At 44.3% G+C, this 18,047-nt stretch overlaps 1 protein-coding gene across 1 annotated transcript in view; it reads left to right on the top strand.

Annotated features, from left to right (window-relative positions):
* Positions 1-273: 273 nt before the first annotated feature.
* The window catches only part of C2H1orf198 (chromosome 2 C1orf198 homolog), a 39,027-nt gene continuing 21,253 nt past the window's right edge, over positions 274-18,047 (top strand). The window contains exons 1-2 of the mRNA XM_037820854.1: positions 274-754; positions 17,986-18,036. Of these exons, the coding sequence (XP_037676782.1) occupies positions 407-754; positions 17,986-18,036 (399 nt within the window). The 5' untranslated portion in view covers positions 274-406. The remainder of the gene's footprint in view (positions 755-17,985; positions 18,037-18,047) is intronic.

The raw sequence follows: 18,047 nt of genomic DNA, 5'->3' as shown, positions 1-18,047 counted from the left end.
AGGTGCGCAATGGCGAGAGGCGGGGGAATCCATAGGGGGCGCGGAGAGAGGGGCTACCTGGGGAGGGGGAGCTGGAGAGGCGGGAACCCGGCGCCGGGTCCAGCCGCAGGACAGGGCAGCGGACGCGGGCGGCGGGGGGCGGAGCGGGGAGGCGGGCCCGAGCGGGATCCGCACTGGCGGGGCGGGGTCCGGGCCGGCGGGGCGGGGCCAGGCCGGGCGGAGCGCGCGGCGCGGCGGGGAGGAGCGCGCCGGGAAGCAGGAGGCGCTCCCGGCGCTCCCCGCCCGCGTCCTGTCAGCCGCCCGCCCTCCCGGCCGCGGGGAGGGACTGAGGGGGCGGGAACGAGGCGAAGCGGAGCCGAGGGGAGGGAAGAGGACAGGAGGAGGCAGAGAGGAAGGGTCCAGGGCCATGGCCTCCATGGCGGCGGCGATCGCGGCCTCGCGTTCCGCAGTCATGAACGGGAACCGGCCTCTGGATGACAAGGAGAGGAAGCGCTTCACCTACTTCTCGTCGCTGAGCCCTATGGCCAGGAAGATCATGCAGGACAAGGAGAAGATCCGCGAGAAGTACGGGCCCGAGTGGGAGCGGCTGCCCCCTAAGCAGCAGGACGAAATCATCGACCAGTACATGGTGGGGCCGCACATTGAGGCCCGCTACGCGGCGCACCGCGTCGGCGCCCCCGGGGACCCCGCGCCCGCCTGCTTCCCCAGCCTCCGCGGGCCCACCGGCCAGAAGATCGTGCACTTCGGGGACGAGGTAGTTGGAGGGCGGCGGTAGCGGGCTTCCTTCTACCCGTGATCTCCGAGCCGTCCCCGGCCGGGAGGGCACCTGCCCGGGCGCGGTCGCCCCAGCTGGTCTCGGTTAAATAGGGGCTGGAAAGGAGACAGGCAGCCGGGTTGGGAGTGGGTGGGAGGGGCACCCCGGAGCCGAAAGTCCTTCGGAGGACGGGAGGGGCTTCGTCCGGGGCTGAGGTTAGTGGAGAAATCATTGTGTGTGGGGGGGTGGGTATGGGTGGGGACACGGGGTATCTTTAAAGACCCTCCATCTAGACCTGCGTCCCCCGGGCCGCACCGGGTAGTAACTTCCCCTTAAATTGGGTACCCCAAAGTGGAAGGATCGAAGAATTTTAAGTGAGCGAGCCTGGGTGCTAATCCAGCTCTGCCGCTCAGTAGTTGAGTGCCGTGGGTGACTTACCTCTTACAGCCTCTGTTTTTTTTACCCCTGCCTAAATCGAGGATAATGATACTAACCCCACAGGGTTGTTGTGACAACAGAGAAAAGGTAAGCGTTTTATGCAGTACCGACCAGGGAAGGAACTCAGTAAATATAGCTAATATTAGTATTTATGATGAGTACTATGGGGAAAGTGAAATTGCCGAGCTGGATAACAAGAAGGAAGAGGTTTTCCCAAGATTAGAAAGCATAAGCCAAACCCCTTTCTAGGATGTTTCCCTAGTGAGCATATATTATGTTCAGTTTATGTTTCTGAATGAGCATTGTGGCCCCAGTTTTCTAGTGAAAAAACTAAGGGGTGGGAGGTTTAAATGAGCTCCAACAAGCCTTACCTCCCTATAAGATTATGCTTAGGTATGGGATCTAGACACTCAAACTGTGCCCAAACTTCTCAAAAGGGGCAGTCCTTGTGAAGGCTGAAACACTGAAACTGCAAGAAAAAAAAAATCTCATGGGTGACTGGTAGCTAAATCACAGAATCCTGGGTAGTTTGTGCTCATCAGAAACTTTGACCTTTTTTTTGGAAATATGTTTAACCAAAACCTATTTGGTGCCATTAGAATTTACACTTTGGCTATTTGACATTTCAGACTAAATTTATTGCAAGGAAGGGCAAAGTCAAAAGGAGTGAAAAGTACAAAAATGAACTCCACATGCTGTAAGGCTGTTAGGAATTGCACTTGGAGCATTTCTCTCATAGGAAGTTGTTGACTGTTGAAGTAATTCAAGTTAAGAATGAGATTTAAATCTAAATTTCAGGCTTGGGTGTGCTGAAACATTTCCTAATATAACATTGGTGGTAATAAACCCTCTTTAATGTGAGGGAAGTGTGAGACGATAGATATGTATTGCCCACATGGCCTTATTCTGATGGAATTAAAAGAAAATTCTCCTTTGAGCTTTGAACTCTGAGGCCATTGCCAGGAAAAACAAGTATTTGGTAAACTGGGGAGATGAAAATATAGGTTTTCAAATGTATTCCTAGAGTTGAAACATTTTAATGCAAAATATGCATCTCTATAAAGACATGTGGGTGTTATTTGTGCTCAGATTTAGGTGAAGAAACAGTAGGCAGTGCCTCTTGGGAAGAGTCATGAATAAATAAATGAGAGGAAATAAATCTGTAAGTACTTACAAATGTTGGAAAATGGTTGTCATTTTCCTTTAGCTTGGTGTCTGGCTAAGAATATACATATGCCTGTTCATCATCAAACACCCCATGCCATAGAGGAGCCCAGTATTTTTTTTTTCTTTATTATTATTATTTTTTGATTTAATTTCTTATCTGGTGTCAGTCTAAGCTGCTTCTGAATTTGTAAATCCAACGTCATTTAAAAGCAAATGAAACTATATGCTGTGTAGCTGTATGCCCTTCTAGGAGTAAAACACCCTTGTTTTTCAGAGCCTAATCTTGGCTTTGCTAAAGTGAGTGCGAACGTGCCCCAGAATATATCTGAGTATCCTCAGCTCAGAGGGCAGAGGGAGAAAGGGATGCTGAATTGTAGGAGAGGTACGTAGGGAAATTGCCCATGGTGTATTTTTTCCCTGCAGAGGCTGCCATGGTTTAATGGCACTAAGAAATTCAAAACTCTCCCCTGGACTGGGTAAGAGATTGGCTCCAGTGTGGGGTTGGTGGTCTCATTGTTGCCCCCGACAGATGGTTTATGGAGGAGGGCGATGGAGAAGGACAGGGTGGGATGGCCAGTAAGCAGTTAGACCCACCCAAATGGGTGGGCCCTGATTCATTTGAAATGACCCCAAACTAGATTGAATAGGGTACTCTGTCCCTTCCCACTTGATCCGTTGTCATCTTTTCTTCTTGATTACTGGACTTTATTATTATTTTTCTAACTTTTTATTTTGAAATACTTTCAAACTTATAGGTCAGTTAGAAAAATAATACAAACCCCATACAGAGAACTCCAACATACTGCTACCTCCAGATGCCTGATTCACAAATTTTAACTTTTTGTCACATTTGCCCTCCCTCCCTTCCTTCCTTCCTCCCTTCCTCCCTCCCTTCCTCCCTTCCTCCCTTCCTTCTTTCCTCCCTCCCTCCTTTCTTTCCTTCCTTCCCTCCTTCCCATCCATCCATTTTCTGAACATTTGAGTGTAGGCTGTATACATCATGCTCCTTGAACACTTATTACTGCCATATACAGTTCCTAAGAACAAGATGTTCACTTATGTGACCACCTTAAGTACAGTTGTCAAGTTCAAGAAATTTAACATTAATATAAAGCTTTCATATATTCCAGTAATGTCCCTTTGAGTCTCATCTCCTCCCTTGCTAGATCCCATCCAGTATCATGTATTGCATTTAATTGTCATGTCTCTTTAGTGCATTCTTTTTTTTTTAATTGTGGGAACATACATACAACATAAACTTTTCCATCTCAACCACTCCCAAGCATACCATTCAATGGGATTAGTTACCTTCACAATATTGAGGTACCCTCACCACCTTCCATTACTAAAACTTTCCTGTCTCTCCAAACAGAAACCCTATACCTATGATGCATTAACTCCCCATTCCCCCTGCCACCTGTCCTTGGCAATCTGTACTCTAATTTCTGTCTCTAAGAGCTTACATATTCTCTGATATTTTCTTTGTAGTTACCATGGGGCTTAAATTTAATGTTCTAAATCTATAAGAATCTCATTTGCTTTGATATCAATTTAACTTCAATAGAGCTCAACCTATGTTCTTATACCCTTTTGTCCCCCAACCTTTAATTAGTTCTTGTCACAAATTACATGTTTATACCTTATGAGTCCAAAACCACTGATTTCTCATTGCATTTTATGTGTTTGCTTTTTAGTGAAGTTACAAACCCAAAATACAATGATACTGGCATTTGTATTTCCCAATGTCATTACTCTCACCAGACATCTTTATTTCTTCATGTGGCTTCTGTCTATTTTCTAGTGTCCTTTCCTTTCAACTGGAAGATCTATGTTTAGCATCACTTGTAGGGCAGGTCTACTGGTGGTGAACTCCTTCAGCTTTTCTTTATCTGGGAATGTCTTAATCTCTCCCTCATTTTTTAAAATACAGTTTTATTGAGATATGTTCACATACCCTGCAATCATCTACAATGTACAATCACCTATTCACAGTACCATCATATAGTTGTGCACTCATCACCAGAGTCAACTTTTGAATATTTTTCTTACACAAAAATAAAATAAAATAAAATAAAGTAAAGTAAAGTAAAATAAAGCAAAATAAAGTAAAAAAGAACACCCAAAACATTCCATACCCGCCATCCCATCCTATTTTTCATTTAGTTTTTGTCCCCATTTTTCTACTCGTCTGTCCATACACTGGATAAAGTGAGTGGGAGCCACCAGGTTTTTACAATCACACTGTCACCCCATGTGAGCTACATAGTTATACAATCGTCTTCAAGAATCACAGCTACTGGGTTGTAGTTTGATGGTTTCAGGTATTTACTTCTAGCTATTCCAATACACTAAAACCTAAAAAGGGTTATCTATATAGTGCTTAAGAATGCCCTCCAGAGTGACCTCTCGACCCCATTTGAAATCTCTCAGCCACTGAAAGTTTGTTTCATTTCACTTACCCCTTTTGTTCAAGAAGATTTTCTCAATCCCATGATGGTCTATCTGTATATCAAAACCAACATTTACTGTCTATATTTTGCATTTTCCTGAATGTCAGTATAGTTGGAATTGTACATTATATAGGTTTTTCAAACCGGCTTCTTTCACTTAGTGACATGCATTTAAGGTTCCTCCATGTTTGTTTGTGGCTTGTAGCTCATTTCTTTTTACTGTTGACTAATATTTCATTATATAGGTATTCCTCAGATTGTTTATCCATTCACCTATTGAAGATTATCTTGGTTGCTTCCAGTTTAGGGCAACAACGAATAAAGCTGCTGTAGACATCTGTTTGCAGGTTTTTGTGTGGACATAAGTTTTCAGTTCATTTAGGTAAATGAACACAATTGCTGGATTGTATGGTAAGACTAAAGTTAGCTTTGAAAGAAAATGCTAGACTATCTCTCCAAGTGGCTGCACCATTTTGCATTCCCATTAGCAATGAATGTGGCTCCATATCCTTGTCAGCATTTGGTATTGTCAGTGTTTTGGAGTTTAGCCATTCTAATAGGTGTGTAGTGGTTGACCCATCTTCTGACTCCATCCCAGGGGCCTCGACAGCCAATCAAGTGTTGGAGAATGAACTCCTGGGCCATCCAGTGCCCTGTTATGGATGCCAGGGCCCACCAGCCTGACCACCCCAGTATCCACAGGCAGACCTCGGATGAATGGTTGGTCCACGTGCACCTCAGCTCTTACATTTAGGCAGACATCTGACCCTAGAAGATAAACGGTGGACCTCGTTAATATTTAGATGAAAAGCTGCTTGGGAATACAGGGTTTTGGGGGCTTTTCTTAAGGGCTGTCATAGAAAGAGCCTGTGCTTTGTAGTAGTCTTGAATTTGAATTTCAGTTCCACCATTTTCTGGCCTTTTGGCCATGGTAAATTCCTAACCTCTCTGAGCCTGGATTTTCTCACCTGTACAGTGGAAATAACATTAACAGTGTGGAATGCTGAAAGGCCTGTGGGCATAAAAATGGTTGCTGCTCCTGATGGTGGTATTGTTAATATTGTTAACTCGTCTTCCCATTTCTACTGGGAAAAGTCATTGGCTGTTGTGAAGTAAATTAATTCCTGCCGTCACAAACCCTGGAGCTGCCCATGTGAGGAGCGGCTCTGCGAGAATGGGCCCTGGTCATGTGCCTTGGAGCACATATTTAAGACCCTAGTTTGCTGTGTCCACAGGGTCTGGCAGTGAGTGACATTGCGTATCTCCTGACTAGCAGTCACATGAGCCTCAGATCATGCCTCCGTTTCCACTACCCTGAAGGACGGCTGCCTGTTTCTTTGAAGAGCCTCCTGCCCCTATCCACAGTAACATTTTGGTATCTCATATAGCAGTATTGTAAGTCAGCCCACGCAAACATAGCCTCCACGTGGTGACCGTTCATCTAGTCATTTTTATGTGTTGCAGGAACAAGCAAATAGGAGCTTAATTATATGATGACAATCATAGCCCTTGGTGGCTGTGAGGGTGGGTGGAGGCTAAGTTCACACACCAAAAGTTCCTGTGCTGTGATGCCACTTCTCCTAGGACAGGTGCAGCAATTTGGCATCCACGTATTTGTTTTTAATGTAGCTCTTGGTAAGGTGGGAAGATTTGGTCCTGGGCCTAGATCCATCCTTTCCTTGTCTTGATGAGCAGTGGTGTCCCCTGCAGAGAAGGAGATTGGCTGCCTTTGATCATTTAAGTTTTTTTTTGCTTCTCACTTTGGGAATCAGCAAATATCTACAAAGGCCCATTTTAATAAGAACCAGGGGCATTTTAGCTTGAGGATGCTTAACCCTCCCATGCTCTTCCCCAGCCCCACTAAAAATTGCCCTGCATGGCCATAGGAAGTCAGAGAAAAAGGACATACATACAGCTTCATCCCAAGGTCACCAGCTCCTCTTCCAATTGGTTTGTCTCCTCCAAGCCCCTGCTGTCTGGAGGCTCTGGAGCCGCTGCTCTTCGGGACATTTATCTCTTAGCAAAAGAAGAGAAGCATTTGGGGTCCAAAGGCCCCAATTCCAGACTTGGCTTTGGTGGCAGCAAGCCACTTCACCTTTTAAGGCTTAGGTCTCTCATCTGTAACATGAAGAGGTTGAACCAAATGGTTCACAAGGCTTCTTTCAGGCTTGCAGTCCTGGCTTTGAGCAGAGGCAGACCTTGGAGACATTCCCTTTGGGTCAAGTATTTTGATAATAACCTCAGGGCATGCGTTGCAAATGGATGCTTTTAACATTACAAAGTACTCTGTGTTTCTTGGTTACTGAGTCCTTCCCCCAGCAGTAAAGATTTGGGAATGAGTTGCTTTGGGAGATGAAAGGGTTTCATTTTATAAGTGTATAGGGATCACCCCACTCTGCTTCTCCTGCTTCTTATCAAATAGAAAATAACTGAATTTTTAGGGACGTTTACTATAATGTGTTGCTCCCTGCTCTCACCCCCAAACTCCTTGCCTCTGATTTAGCAGGATCTGAGTAGATTGATGAGTGTCACAGGGCTCCTCGCACTGTGCCATGTTCTTGGCTCCAAACCAGCCATCGATTTGGGCAGCTGGTGCATTTCCTTCATAGAGACCTACTTGCTTTTTCCATCTCTCCGTAGAGTAGGTGGAGCTGGGCAGGGGTGGTGTTTTGATAAGCCAGCCCATGAGGACCCTGACCTGGATTTTGCATGCTGTAGAACATAAAGTTTTAGGACCCTGGAGCCAGACTGCCCTGTCCCCTCTTCAACAGCTGACCAGGATCCAGCTGCTGCTAGAAGTGACCCCCTCGTGCCTCCATTCCTTTCCCCTCCTGCAGAGTCCCTCCCCAGGCTTCCTGTGCTGAAGGAGCCTGGCTGGCTTGCTGGCTGCTCTTATTCCCCTCAGAATTAACTTCTTTTTCTGGGGCTGAGTCTTGACCTCGCTGACTCCCAGGCACCTGCTGCTTGGTGAGCACCGTGCTTCCTTCTGCAGGTCTCGTAAGGCAGGGAGGCTTTCCCCACCCGCACTGCCCATCCAGCCTCAGCTCCCCGCCCACTGAGGATGTAACCCTTTTCCTGACATGCTCCTTGGGTCTTGAGGGGGCTTGGGGAGCAGGTAAGGAGTCCATGCGTTCAGCAGACATTGCTGAGATGCTGCCCTGGAGGGCCTGGGTGCTGAAAGGAGAGGCCCTCGTTGGTGTCCTGGGTGCTGCTCAGGGTCTGCCTGGCCTCTCCCTCCTCGGGGTCTGGCTTGGGTGCTGACCAGCCCAGATGATTTTTTTTTTAATTCAGTTGTATTGAGATATATTCACATACCAAACAATCATCCCCAGTGTACAATCAGTTGTTCACAGCACCATTATATAGTTGTGTATTCATCACCACATTCAATTTTGGGATATTTTCATTACCATACACAAAAAAGAATAAGAATAAAAGTTAAAGTGGAAAAGAACACCCAAACCATCCCATCCCCCCATCCCTCCCTATTTTTCATTTACTTTTTGTCCTCATTTTTCTATTCATCTGTTCATCCACTGGATAAAGGGAGTGGGAGGGAGCCACAGAGTTTTCATAATCACACAGTCACACAGTGTAAGTTATATAGTTATACAGTCGTCTTCAAGAATCAAGTCTACTGGCTTGCAGTTCAACAGTTTCAGGTATTTCCTTCTAGCTATTGCAATACACTAAAAACTAAAAAGGGATGTCTATATAATACATAAGAATAACCTCCAGAATGACCTCTCGACTCTATTTGAAATCTCTCAGCCACTGGAACCTTGTTTTGTTTCATTTCTCCTCCCCCTTTTGGTCCAAGAAGGCTTTCTCAATCCCACGATGCCAGGTCCAGGCTCATCCCTCGGAGTCATGTCCCACATTGCCAGAGAGATTTACACCCCTGGGAGTCATGTCCCACATAGGGGGGAGTACAATGAGTTTACCTGCTGAGTTGGTTTGGAGAGAGAGGCCACATCTGAGCAACAAAAGAGGTTCTCTGGGGGTGACTCTTAGGCACCATTTTAAGTAGGCTTAGCCTCTCCTTTGCAGTAACAAGCTTCATAGGGGCAAGCCCCAAGGTCGAGGGCTCAGCCTTCTAGTTTGGTAGCTCCCAATGCTTGTGAGAATATCATTAATCCCCAGGTGGGGAAATTTAATATTTCCACATTTTCCCCCAGTCCTTCAAGGGGGCTTTGCAAATACGTCTTCATTCTCTGTGAATGATTTTTTAAAAAATAAAATAATTTATTATAAAGTTACACCTATATATTGTTTAATGTTTCAAGCAGAGCAGAAGAAGCATTTTAAAAGTTATGTGTGTCCTTCTAGAACTTTTCAGTGCCTGTTCAAGCATTAAATATTTGTTTAGATCCGAGTTTGGTTGAATGTGTGGCTTTGGGATGCAGAACTGCAAGATGTCCTCTCTCCCCTTCCCCTTCCACTTTAGCAGTGTGGCCTTTTCCTTTTTCAGCCTTTTGTGAAAAACAAGAAGGAAATTTGGGAGTTGCTTTTTCAGTATGTTGGACTTTTTTTTTTTTTTTTTTTTTTTTTGAAGACTGTGAAATGTATAATTAAGATTCCCTCCTCCTGTCTTGATATATGTATTTCTTTTTAGAAAAGATGACAGGGTGGATGCTGCTTTCCATTTCCCTCCCCCCAGGGTTCTGCTGGCACCGGGCAGGAGTTGAGACCGTGGCCCTGTGTTCCAAGTCCAGATCCCAAAGGCTGTGAGGGGGAGACTGTGGGTCTCCTCTCTTGTTGGGCCTCCCCTTTCAGATTGATGGTTTCTTCTGCTCAGAGCAGTGCTAAGTGGTACCCTGCATACCTGGGGCTCCAGGGAAGAGGGTGTTAAATAGGTGAGCCCTGCACCAAGTCAAGGTTCTTGGCCTGCTGGCTCTCGTGGGAGGGGTGGCCCAGAGGCTGCCAGGGACATGTCTGGCAAACCAATTAGATGCCTTGTTCACCATCATGCTGAGGAGGGAAGGGGCAGAGCTGGGAAGCTTGTTGGCAAGTTTAGAGTCATTTTGTAACTGATAGGAGTCATTTTTACAGTCTCAGCAAGAGATGACTATAGTATTGCAAAAAATATGTATACAGGCATATCTTGGAGATACTTGCAGGTTTGGTTCCAGACTACCTCAAATAAAGGAAATATTGCTCTAAAGTGAGTCACATGAATTTTTTGGTTTCCCAGTGCATGTGAAAGTTATGTTTACACTATACTGTAGTCTGTTAAGTGTGTAATAGCATTATGTCTAAAAAATATCATACATACCTAAATTAAAATGTGACACTGAGACATAAAGTGAGCACTTGCTATTAGAAAAATGGTGCCAATAGATTTACTTGATGCAGAGTTGCCACAAACCTTCAAATTGTAAAAATGCAGTATTTGCAAAGCTCAATAAACAAGGTATACCTATATCAATTTCTTAACAAAATAAACAAAGGCCAGACCTTTCTGCTTAGCTTTCCTACTCATTAGTTAATTTCCTTAGAGCTTGCCTCCCTTCTATCCCCTTCTCGGTGCCTGCTCTGGTGCTGATGATTCGTTTCTACTGGGACCTGGGGAGCCCTGAATTTTTGAATTTGGAACTTGCCCAGTGCAAGGAGTGCTCGTCTGCTGTTGAAACTGCAGCTTGCCATTTCCAGTTATGGAAACCAAACCCCCTTGTCTCTGTGGACTTAAATATATCACAAGTCAGAGAGAAAGGCACCGTTTCCATAAATATATAAACAGTAGTCTCCTAAGAATAAGCAGTTAGTGTAACAGCATATTTTCTTCACTCTTCCTTCCTCCCGTTTTTAGTGTGGAGATATGAATATGGCAGAAGTACTGTTTAATTCAGGAATGGAGCTGTGGCTGGGAGGCTAGATGCAGTTGTTAGTTCATTAGCATTTCCCTTGAGCTTCAAAGTACAGATCAACAGTAAACAGCTCACCAGTAACAGTGTACTCCACCCTGGATGGACCAAGATGCCCAGGCCCCCGACATCATTACAGGATAACATAATCATCAGTATAGGGGACTTCCCCCTCTTTCCACAGTCTCAGTCTGGGTCTTATTTCTTTAAAATTTCTTTACCTGCAAGCCAAGATGCCACAGTTCTACCAACGAGAAACTTCCCGCATTAACATGCTTCAGGAGTACAGTGACAACTTATGATTCCATTGAGCAGCCTGCAGTGCTCCAGGATCCTGAAGTTGCCTCTGAATCATGTAAGAAAAATTAAATATATTTCTGGAGAGCTGTATTCCTAGTCTGTATTCTCAGTTTTAGATACTCAGCACTCCAGGTATGAGGCGATATTTAACAAAATGCACAGCGGTGCATATTCTGACTCTACCAGATAAGGTGTGTTCCGCTTATAGCAACATAGTTATAGTAATTGTGAAACACTTTTATTAAAAAGGCGTTGCAGTAGTTTTGTGTATAATCTTTGAATGCTGGGAAGAACAAAAGGAGCATTGAAACATGATGCTCATTATGCTGGAGTCTTGTGACATTTTAGGAGGCTGTTGATTTGCTTTGGTGGATTATACTGAAGTGTGGAGCCACCATCTTCTTGCCCCAAAGTGAGATGGATGAAGAATTGGCCCAGAAAACTTGGGGGATCCCTCATGAGAGCAGCCCAAAACTTAATGGGTTTAGGAGGGGTTTTTGATCTGGGGGTGCTGAGAGCCCACATAGCAGTATTTAATGAGGGCTCTTTGCATGCGGTGTGGCCTTAAACAGAGCTGGTGAGACAGATGCGAGCCTCTGAGCACCAGAGATGAGTGACCTGAGCCTGCACGGCCACATGTTAACATTTAAGAGGGGGCTCCAAGCATCCTCCGAAGGGCTGGGCTGTGAGAAGCTGATCAGTGAAATGACCACATTAGAATTAGCCACGGTTTTTATTTTATTTTATTTTTTTAATTAAGTCAGGGTGGGACCCAAAGATTCTGCATATTAAAATAAAATCTTAGATAATTCTGATTTGCAGCCAGACTTGGGAAGCACTGGGTTTGTGGCTCCTTGAGGTCTCTCTCAGTCCTGAAGGTTTTTGAGTCTGGGCGTGTGTAAACAGTTCCAGTGTGAACCCAGGATAATCACATTAATGGACAAGGAGGTCATTTACACTGGGTACAAATGATGGGTGGGGGTCCCTGCAGTGTGGGATAGAGGGTGGTGCAGGAAGACCTGGTTATCCAGAAGGAGACGGAAGAAAGCCCTTCAGCCTGCCCTCCAGAGATGCTTGCATTTTAGAATAGACTTTTTTTTTTTTTTTGGTTTTCATCATAGCTCTTTTTTTTCCTTAAATTCAGTTTTATTGAGATATATTCACGTACCATACAATCATCCATGGTGTACAATCAACTGTTCATAGTACCATCATATAGTTGTGCATTCATTACCCCAATCTATTTTTGAACATTTTCCTTACACCAGAAAGAATCAGAATCAGAATAAAAAATGAAAATAAGAAAGAACACCCAAATCATCCTCCCATCCCACCCTATTTCTCATTTAGTTTGTGTCCCCATTTTTCTGCTCATCCATCCATACACTGGATAAAGGGGGGTGCGATCTACAAGGTTTTCATAATCACGCTGTCACCCCTTGTAATCTACATTGTTGTACAATCATCTTCAAGAGTCTAGGCTTTCAGGTATTTACTTCTAGCTATTCCAATACATTAAAACCTAAAAAGTGTTATCTATATAGTGCATAGAGTGACCTCTCGACTCCATTTGGAATCTCTCTGCCACTGAAGCTTAATTTCATTTCATTTCACATTCCCCTTTTGGTCAAGAAGATGTTCTCAATCCCACGATGCCGGGTCCAGATTTCAAATAGACTTTTAAAGTGATGCAAGTGTCTCAGAAAGAGTGTTGCAGGTGCTGCTTCTTGTCTGCTAGGCTGCTAGGTGGCCTGGCCTTGTGCAGTTGCTACTCAGAGACCACTTCTGAAAGCCGCTGGTTCGTGCTCCCTTTCTCAGGGTCTGCTTGTGGCGAACTTAGTGGGACATCTACTTGGGCAGTGCTGACCATTAGGTGCCATCACAAAATTTGAGACATAACAATAGAATTTATTGGCCCTAAAATTAGAAAAGTAAGTTATAAAATAATAAATGCATCATAGTCTGTAATCAACTTCATTAATAGGAAAGATTAATATTTGTGCAGTTTCATCATATTTGAAATGTATTTGAGGACTGATTTCCTCATTTTAGAAGGGTTTTGGAAAAGGAACAGTTTTTTAATAGACTATTTTTTAAGAACAATTGTAGGTTTACAGAAAAACTGTGGAGAAAGTACAGAGTTCTGTATACTTCCTGCCAGCCTTTTTCCCGCTCAGAGTTTCTCCTCTTATTCCCATCTTGCATTAGTGTGGTACATTTGTTACAATTGATGAACCAATACTGAAACATTATTATTAACTAAAGTCCATAATTTACATAAAGGTTCCCTCTGTGCTGTACAGCTCTGTTGGTTTTGACAAATGCATAATGTCATGTATCCACCATTACAGTATCATACAGAATAGTTTCACTGCCCTAAAAATGCCCTGTGCCCCACGTCTTTATCTTGTTCCCCTTCCATTGAACCTTTGGCAACCACTGTCTCTTTAGGATAGATAAAACTTTTTACAGAGAAATCATAACCAATTATAAATGAGTTACTTGCAGCTGAATAATTTCGGAAGCGGAATTGTCAAAATCCCCATAAATTTCAGTAGCAAAAAAATTACATTTAATGTGATGAATTTCCATATGTTTAATAGGATATTGGTTGCAGTCAATGGTGTGCTGGCAAAGTTTTAACAAGTGGCTCTGGGGTGGAGGTGGAACCTACCCTGATCTGTAGCATTTGCTGGCTTCTACGGAGTAAATGCCCCGCTATGCTCCGATCCAGGCTGCCAGTGAGATTCACTGAATGCAGAGGTGTAGGAGATGCACCAAGCCTACCATTATGTGGTATTGCTGCCTTACAGACACAGTAGACGTAAATAAGCCCAAGGGCTTAGAGAAGAGTGAAATGTTCTAAAATGAGCAGGAAATGATGGGTTTTGAGTATTTGTTACCTTTGTTTGAAATACATTTTAATTGTAATTTTATATAATTTTATTTTTAATAGGTTTATAAAATTTAATTTTTAATAATGGCTATATTTAGCAACAGGCTCAAAAAATTCCTACAGATTTAACAAACAGCTCTTGTGAGTTGGTCTGAGCCTGCTCCAGCACACCACTAGGTGCAGCCTCCAAAAATAAAAATGTGCGAGGTCTGTAGAGGTCTTAAGACACTCTTGACGTCCATTCTTTACCAAGTGGTAAATGTTGGAGCTTTTGTGCAAATATGTATTCAGGTATTACAGGCAGAGAATATATGTTCTGAGTTTTAAAACAAAAAGTAAAAACCATGTTGGAGGAACATTTGTCTCAGATAAGAATGCAACTTGTCTCTCAGATCAGTGAAAGGATTCTAGAACTTTAGAGGCAAATCTCTTTGAGTCCATCCATGTTGGAGTCCTTGTGGCTCCCCCTTGTTGTACTGGCTGCTGATAATCACCAAATCCTGTGTGTGTCCTTGGCTTTCAGTGGATTCCCCTCTGAGGTTTGGTTTTCTCCTTTGGGATTTGGTGACCCGAAGCATCTTCTTGTGCCTTTCTCCAGAGAATGAATCGTTTCTAGAGAGGTTCAGTTGTTGTCTAATATCTCTTAGGAAGAGGAATTTTGACTGTAAGGAAAATTTTCAGCAGAAGGGAAACCCACTCTGTTTTGTTCTGCAGCAATTTGTGGATGTGTTCTGGTGCTTTGGCAATTTTAGATCTTGGGCACTGGGACGGAGCCTTCAAGCAACCCTACAGAAAAGCCAGAAAGCAGATGTGATTGGTTTATAAGAATGGGTCTGGCCACATTTTGGCTGCCTGCTGGTCCTCGAGGGAGAAAAGATACCACTGTGTGTGTGCATGCTCAGTCTTCTACTTTGCAATTCTGATGCCATTTTGCATCCAGCAGCCTGGGGAGCCTGCTCTGGCTGCCAATGCTTTTTGTGGCTGGAGCGTGCAGCTGAGGGCTGACATCAGAGCTTTAATCACATTTTTTGTTTGGCATGTTTATTTTTGTTAAGCGCTTAATTACTTTTTATGAACTCGGAGTTGCAGAAATCCAAGGAATCTGCCCCGTGACTCAGTTTCTTGCTGGAGCAAACAAAAGGCTATTGACTTGACACCAAGTTGGGGAGGAATTAGTGTGACCCTCTCTGATTCTGTGACGCCCTTGGGAATTTCTGCCCATATGGGCCGCCATCACTGGAGACTCAGCGGTCTTGCTACACTCTACGCTAAATCTTTGTTCTTCAGACGCTTGCACCCACTTCCCTTCCAAAGCCAAAAGTCTTATTTTACTCTTTACAGATTTCAAAGGGACTCAGATTACAACATTAATATTTAGAAGATAGATCATATTTTCGTGGAAGAACTTTGTACCCTTCCTGCCTTCTGCCACCCCCATCAGTTTGCGTGTCCTTCACCTGTCCCCTGAGGTTGTCAGTGGCGTTTCCCCCTCTGAATAAAGGAGCAAATTTGTCAGTTGATTTCCTTTACCTAGAATAAATGGCATTTGCATTCTATCAGCCTCCTTTATTTTTCCAAGCTGAAAAAAGAAAGTCCTTGTTTTATTACTTCTAAGAAGAACTTAGGGGGCTCTGAGATCATAGGACTTTTTGAGACTTTGGAGTCATTTAGCACAACGGTGCTCCCGTGCCCAAACCCGGGAGCATAGAGACACTGACCCAGGGGCCACGCGACAGCTGGAGGACGGGCGTTCATCCTCTACTGGAAACCTTCTAGTCACAAAGCCTTGTTCGCTCACTTTCCTCTAGGCGGCCCATTTCTATTTTTGGAGGAACAAGTTCATAAATTGGGAAGTAACTTGGGTTTAACTGAAATTCCCAATAGGAAGGCAGTGTTCCCTCTAGTTTATAAAAGTTTTGTCTGACAACCATGAGTGATAGACGACGCAAACCAGCTCACAAGTCCGGATTATAATCAAATCAAATCAAATGAATATTATTCTAACATTTTAATGACGGGGATACTCTCGTCCATACAGTACTTAGTTTCATGTGGTACGTAGTTCTGAAAAACACTCGAGTGGACACTACAACTACTCTTATGCAGCTCAACCCAGTTTCTAGTGCTTTTTAAAATTCTCAATATTTATAATTCATACTTTTGTTAGTGTTCTTTTTCCTGATGCAAACTTACTTAGTCCTTTTATATACTCACTTATGGAAAAATAAAAGTCTGGTTTCTGATCTTCCAGCAGCTTCTTCTCTGGGTCTTCCTTTTTCTTGAATTCTCTGTCTGTGTGAAGCATTTAACCCGCAGATGTACAAGTCCTTAACACACAGTCGCCTCTCTGTTCCCATCCCCAGTGGACAGGGCGCTAAGCAGAATCTCTGTACCATGTACGTGGAAGGCTCAACCTCCTGGGTTCCAGAGCTGGGAGGTCCACACAAACAATGAGTGGGAAAGGGCAGCCACGCGGAGCCCGAGCTCTGCATCCCCATGTTGTGCATCTTGGGTGGGTGTGTGTTGGGTGTGGGAGGTTGGGAGTGAAGGATCTGGGCTTGTGCTGAGTCACTCATTCACTGTTGGTCATTGAGCCATCCGCTATGTGCTGACACTGTTCCAGGCACTGGGGACACAGTGGTGAATAAACAAAACTCCGCTCTGGTGGACTTTACCATCTAGAGTTGCCCGGGCACTTGGGGTGTGCCCTTCCTCTGCCCTGTTCCTTGGGAAAAGGCTTTCATTGCCAAGACCCTGAAATGCCCTAATTATTGGAGGTCAAAGACAGATTGCCCACTAGTTAGTCATTTGGGAGGGGTCTGCATGGAGAATGCCACAAGGCTGAAACAACTAAAATTAATGTGTCTGTAAGGCATTCTCCCATTGTGCGGGCCCCTGGTCTTTCCTCCCAGTCCCTGATTCTTGAGGCTGAGCTGGGGGGTGGAGATGGGCTCTGTCAGAAGCTGAAGGCAGTAGGTCCTTTTGTAGAACTGGTTTGCCTTCTAGACTAGGGGAGAACCAGATGACCTAATTCTGGGGACAGGGAACTCTGGATGGGAAAAAGACCTAATCTACCTGGAGGTGCTTTATGGAAAGGACATAAATTACCTGGGGGTTGTGTGTGTGGGGAGGTGAGGAAGGGTGGGGTGGGGGTGGGGAGGCATGCATATAATAATCTTATTATCAGTCTTAGTTTAAAATATCTTATCTCATTTTCAATCTGTTATCACATGGCATGTCCTAATTTTGGGTTGAGAAAATATGGTCCCCAACAGAAACTGAGCACAGATGAGATATTTGCTTGCACAGGAATACTGCTGGGGGCCAGGGAGTAGGTTGATGTTACTCAGAGAAAGGCATTTCCCCAAGTCATTCATTCAGAAAAGAGCAGAACACACTGGATCCAAGATGAGATTCACAGTTGCTATTCTAAAGGGCTCTTTTTATCATGTTCTGCTTGGTGAGGGTGGAGAGTGATTTCTAAGTTCCCATTATGATTAGGTACTTCTGTTAAATTGTTTTCTTCACTGACTTTGCTGATCAACACCTTTCAGATCTCTGGCAGGCATATAGATGGAAGGAGAGAAGCTCAGACACATTGGTATTGACTGTGTAGATTATTGCATGGACTTGCTTTCATGTCTTACCTCATTTAATCCTCACAACAACTCTGCAAGGAAAGTATCCTCCTTTTACAGATCAGGAAACTGAGGCTCAAAGAGGCTAAGTCCTCTTCACACAGTCACACGGCCGAGCCTTGGTAGAACTGAGATGTGAGCTCGTGTGTCTACTAAACAGTAGAGCTCTATTCCCTTTCTACTCACCTTCCCTATTTCATTCTTGGCACCTAGCAGGCATTCATTAAATGTCTGTTTGGTGGGAAGAGGGAGCACCTGGCTGCTTGAAATGGACGTGCAACCTCAGTCTGAAAGGTGAGGGTGAAACTAGACTTAAAAGGTCAGCACATTCTATTCAGAGCCTCCAAACATCAGGCTCGCTTAGAGCTAGAAGTTGGGATTATTCCTAAGTTTTGGATTCCCTATGGCTTTGGGTGGATGTTTGCCTGTGGTATGTCTGGGTTTGGATTTCAGATTTATTCTTGAACTTTTATTTCAGGACATAACTTGGCAAGATGAGCACTCTGCCCCATTCTCCTGGGAAACAAGGGTAAGTTGGAT

The sequence above is a fragment of the Choloepus didactylus genome, chromosome 2, assembly GCF_015220235.1.
Source record: "Choloepus didactylus isolate mChoDid1 chromosome 2, mChoDid1.pri, whole genome shotgun sequence".
Lineage (NCBI taxonomy): Eukaryota > Metazoa > Chordata > Mammalia > Pilosa > Megalonychidae > Choloepus > Choloepus didactylus.
This window is presented reverse-complemented; position numbering and strand designations above follow the sequence as displayed.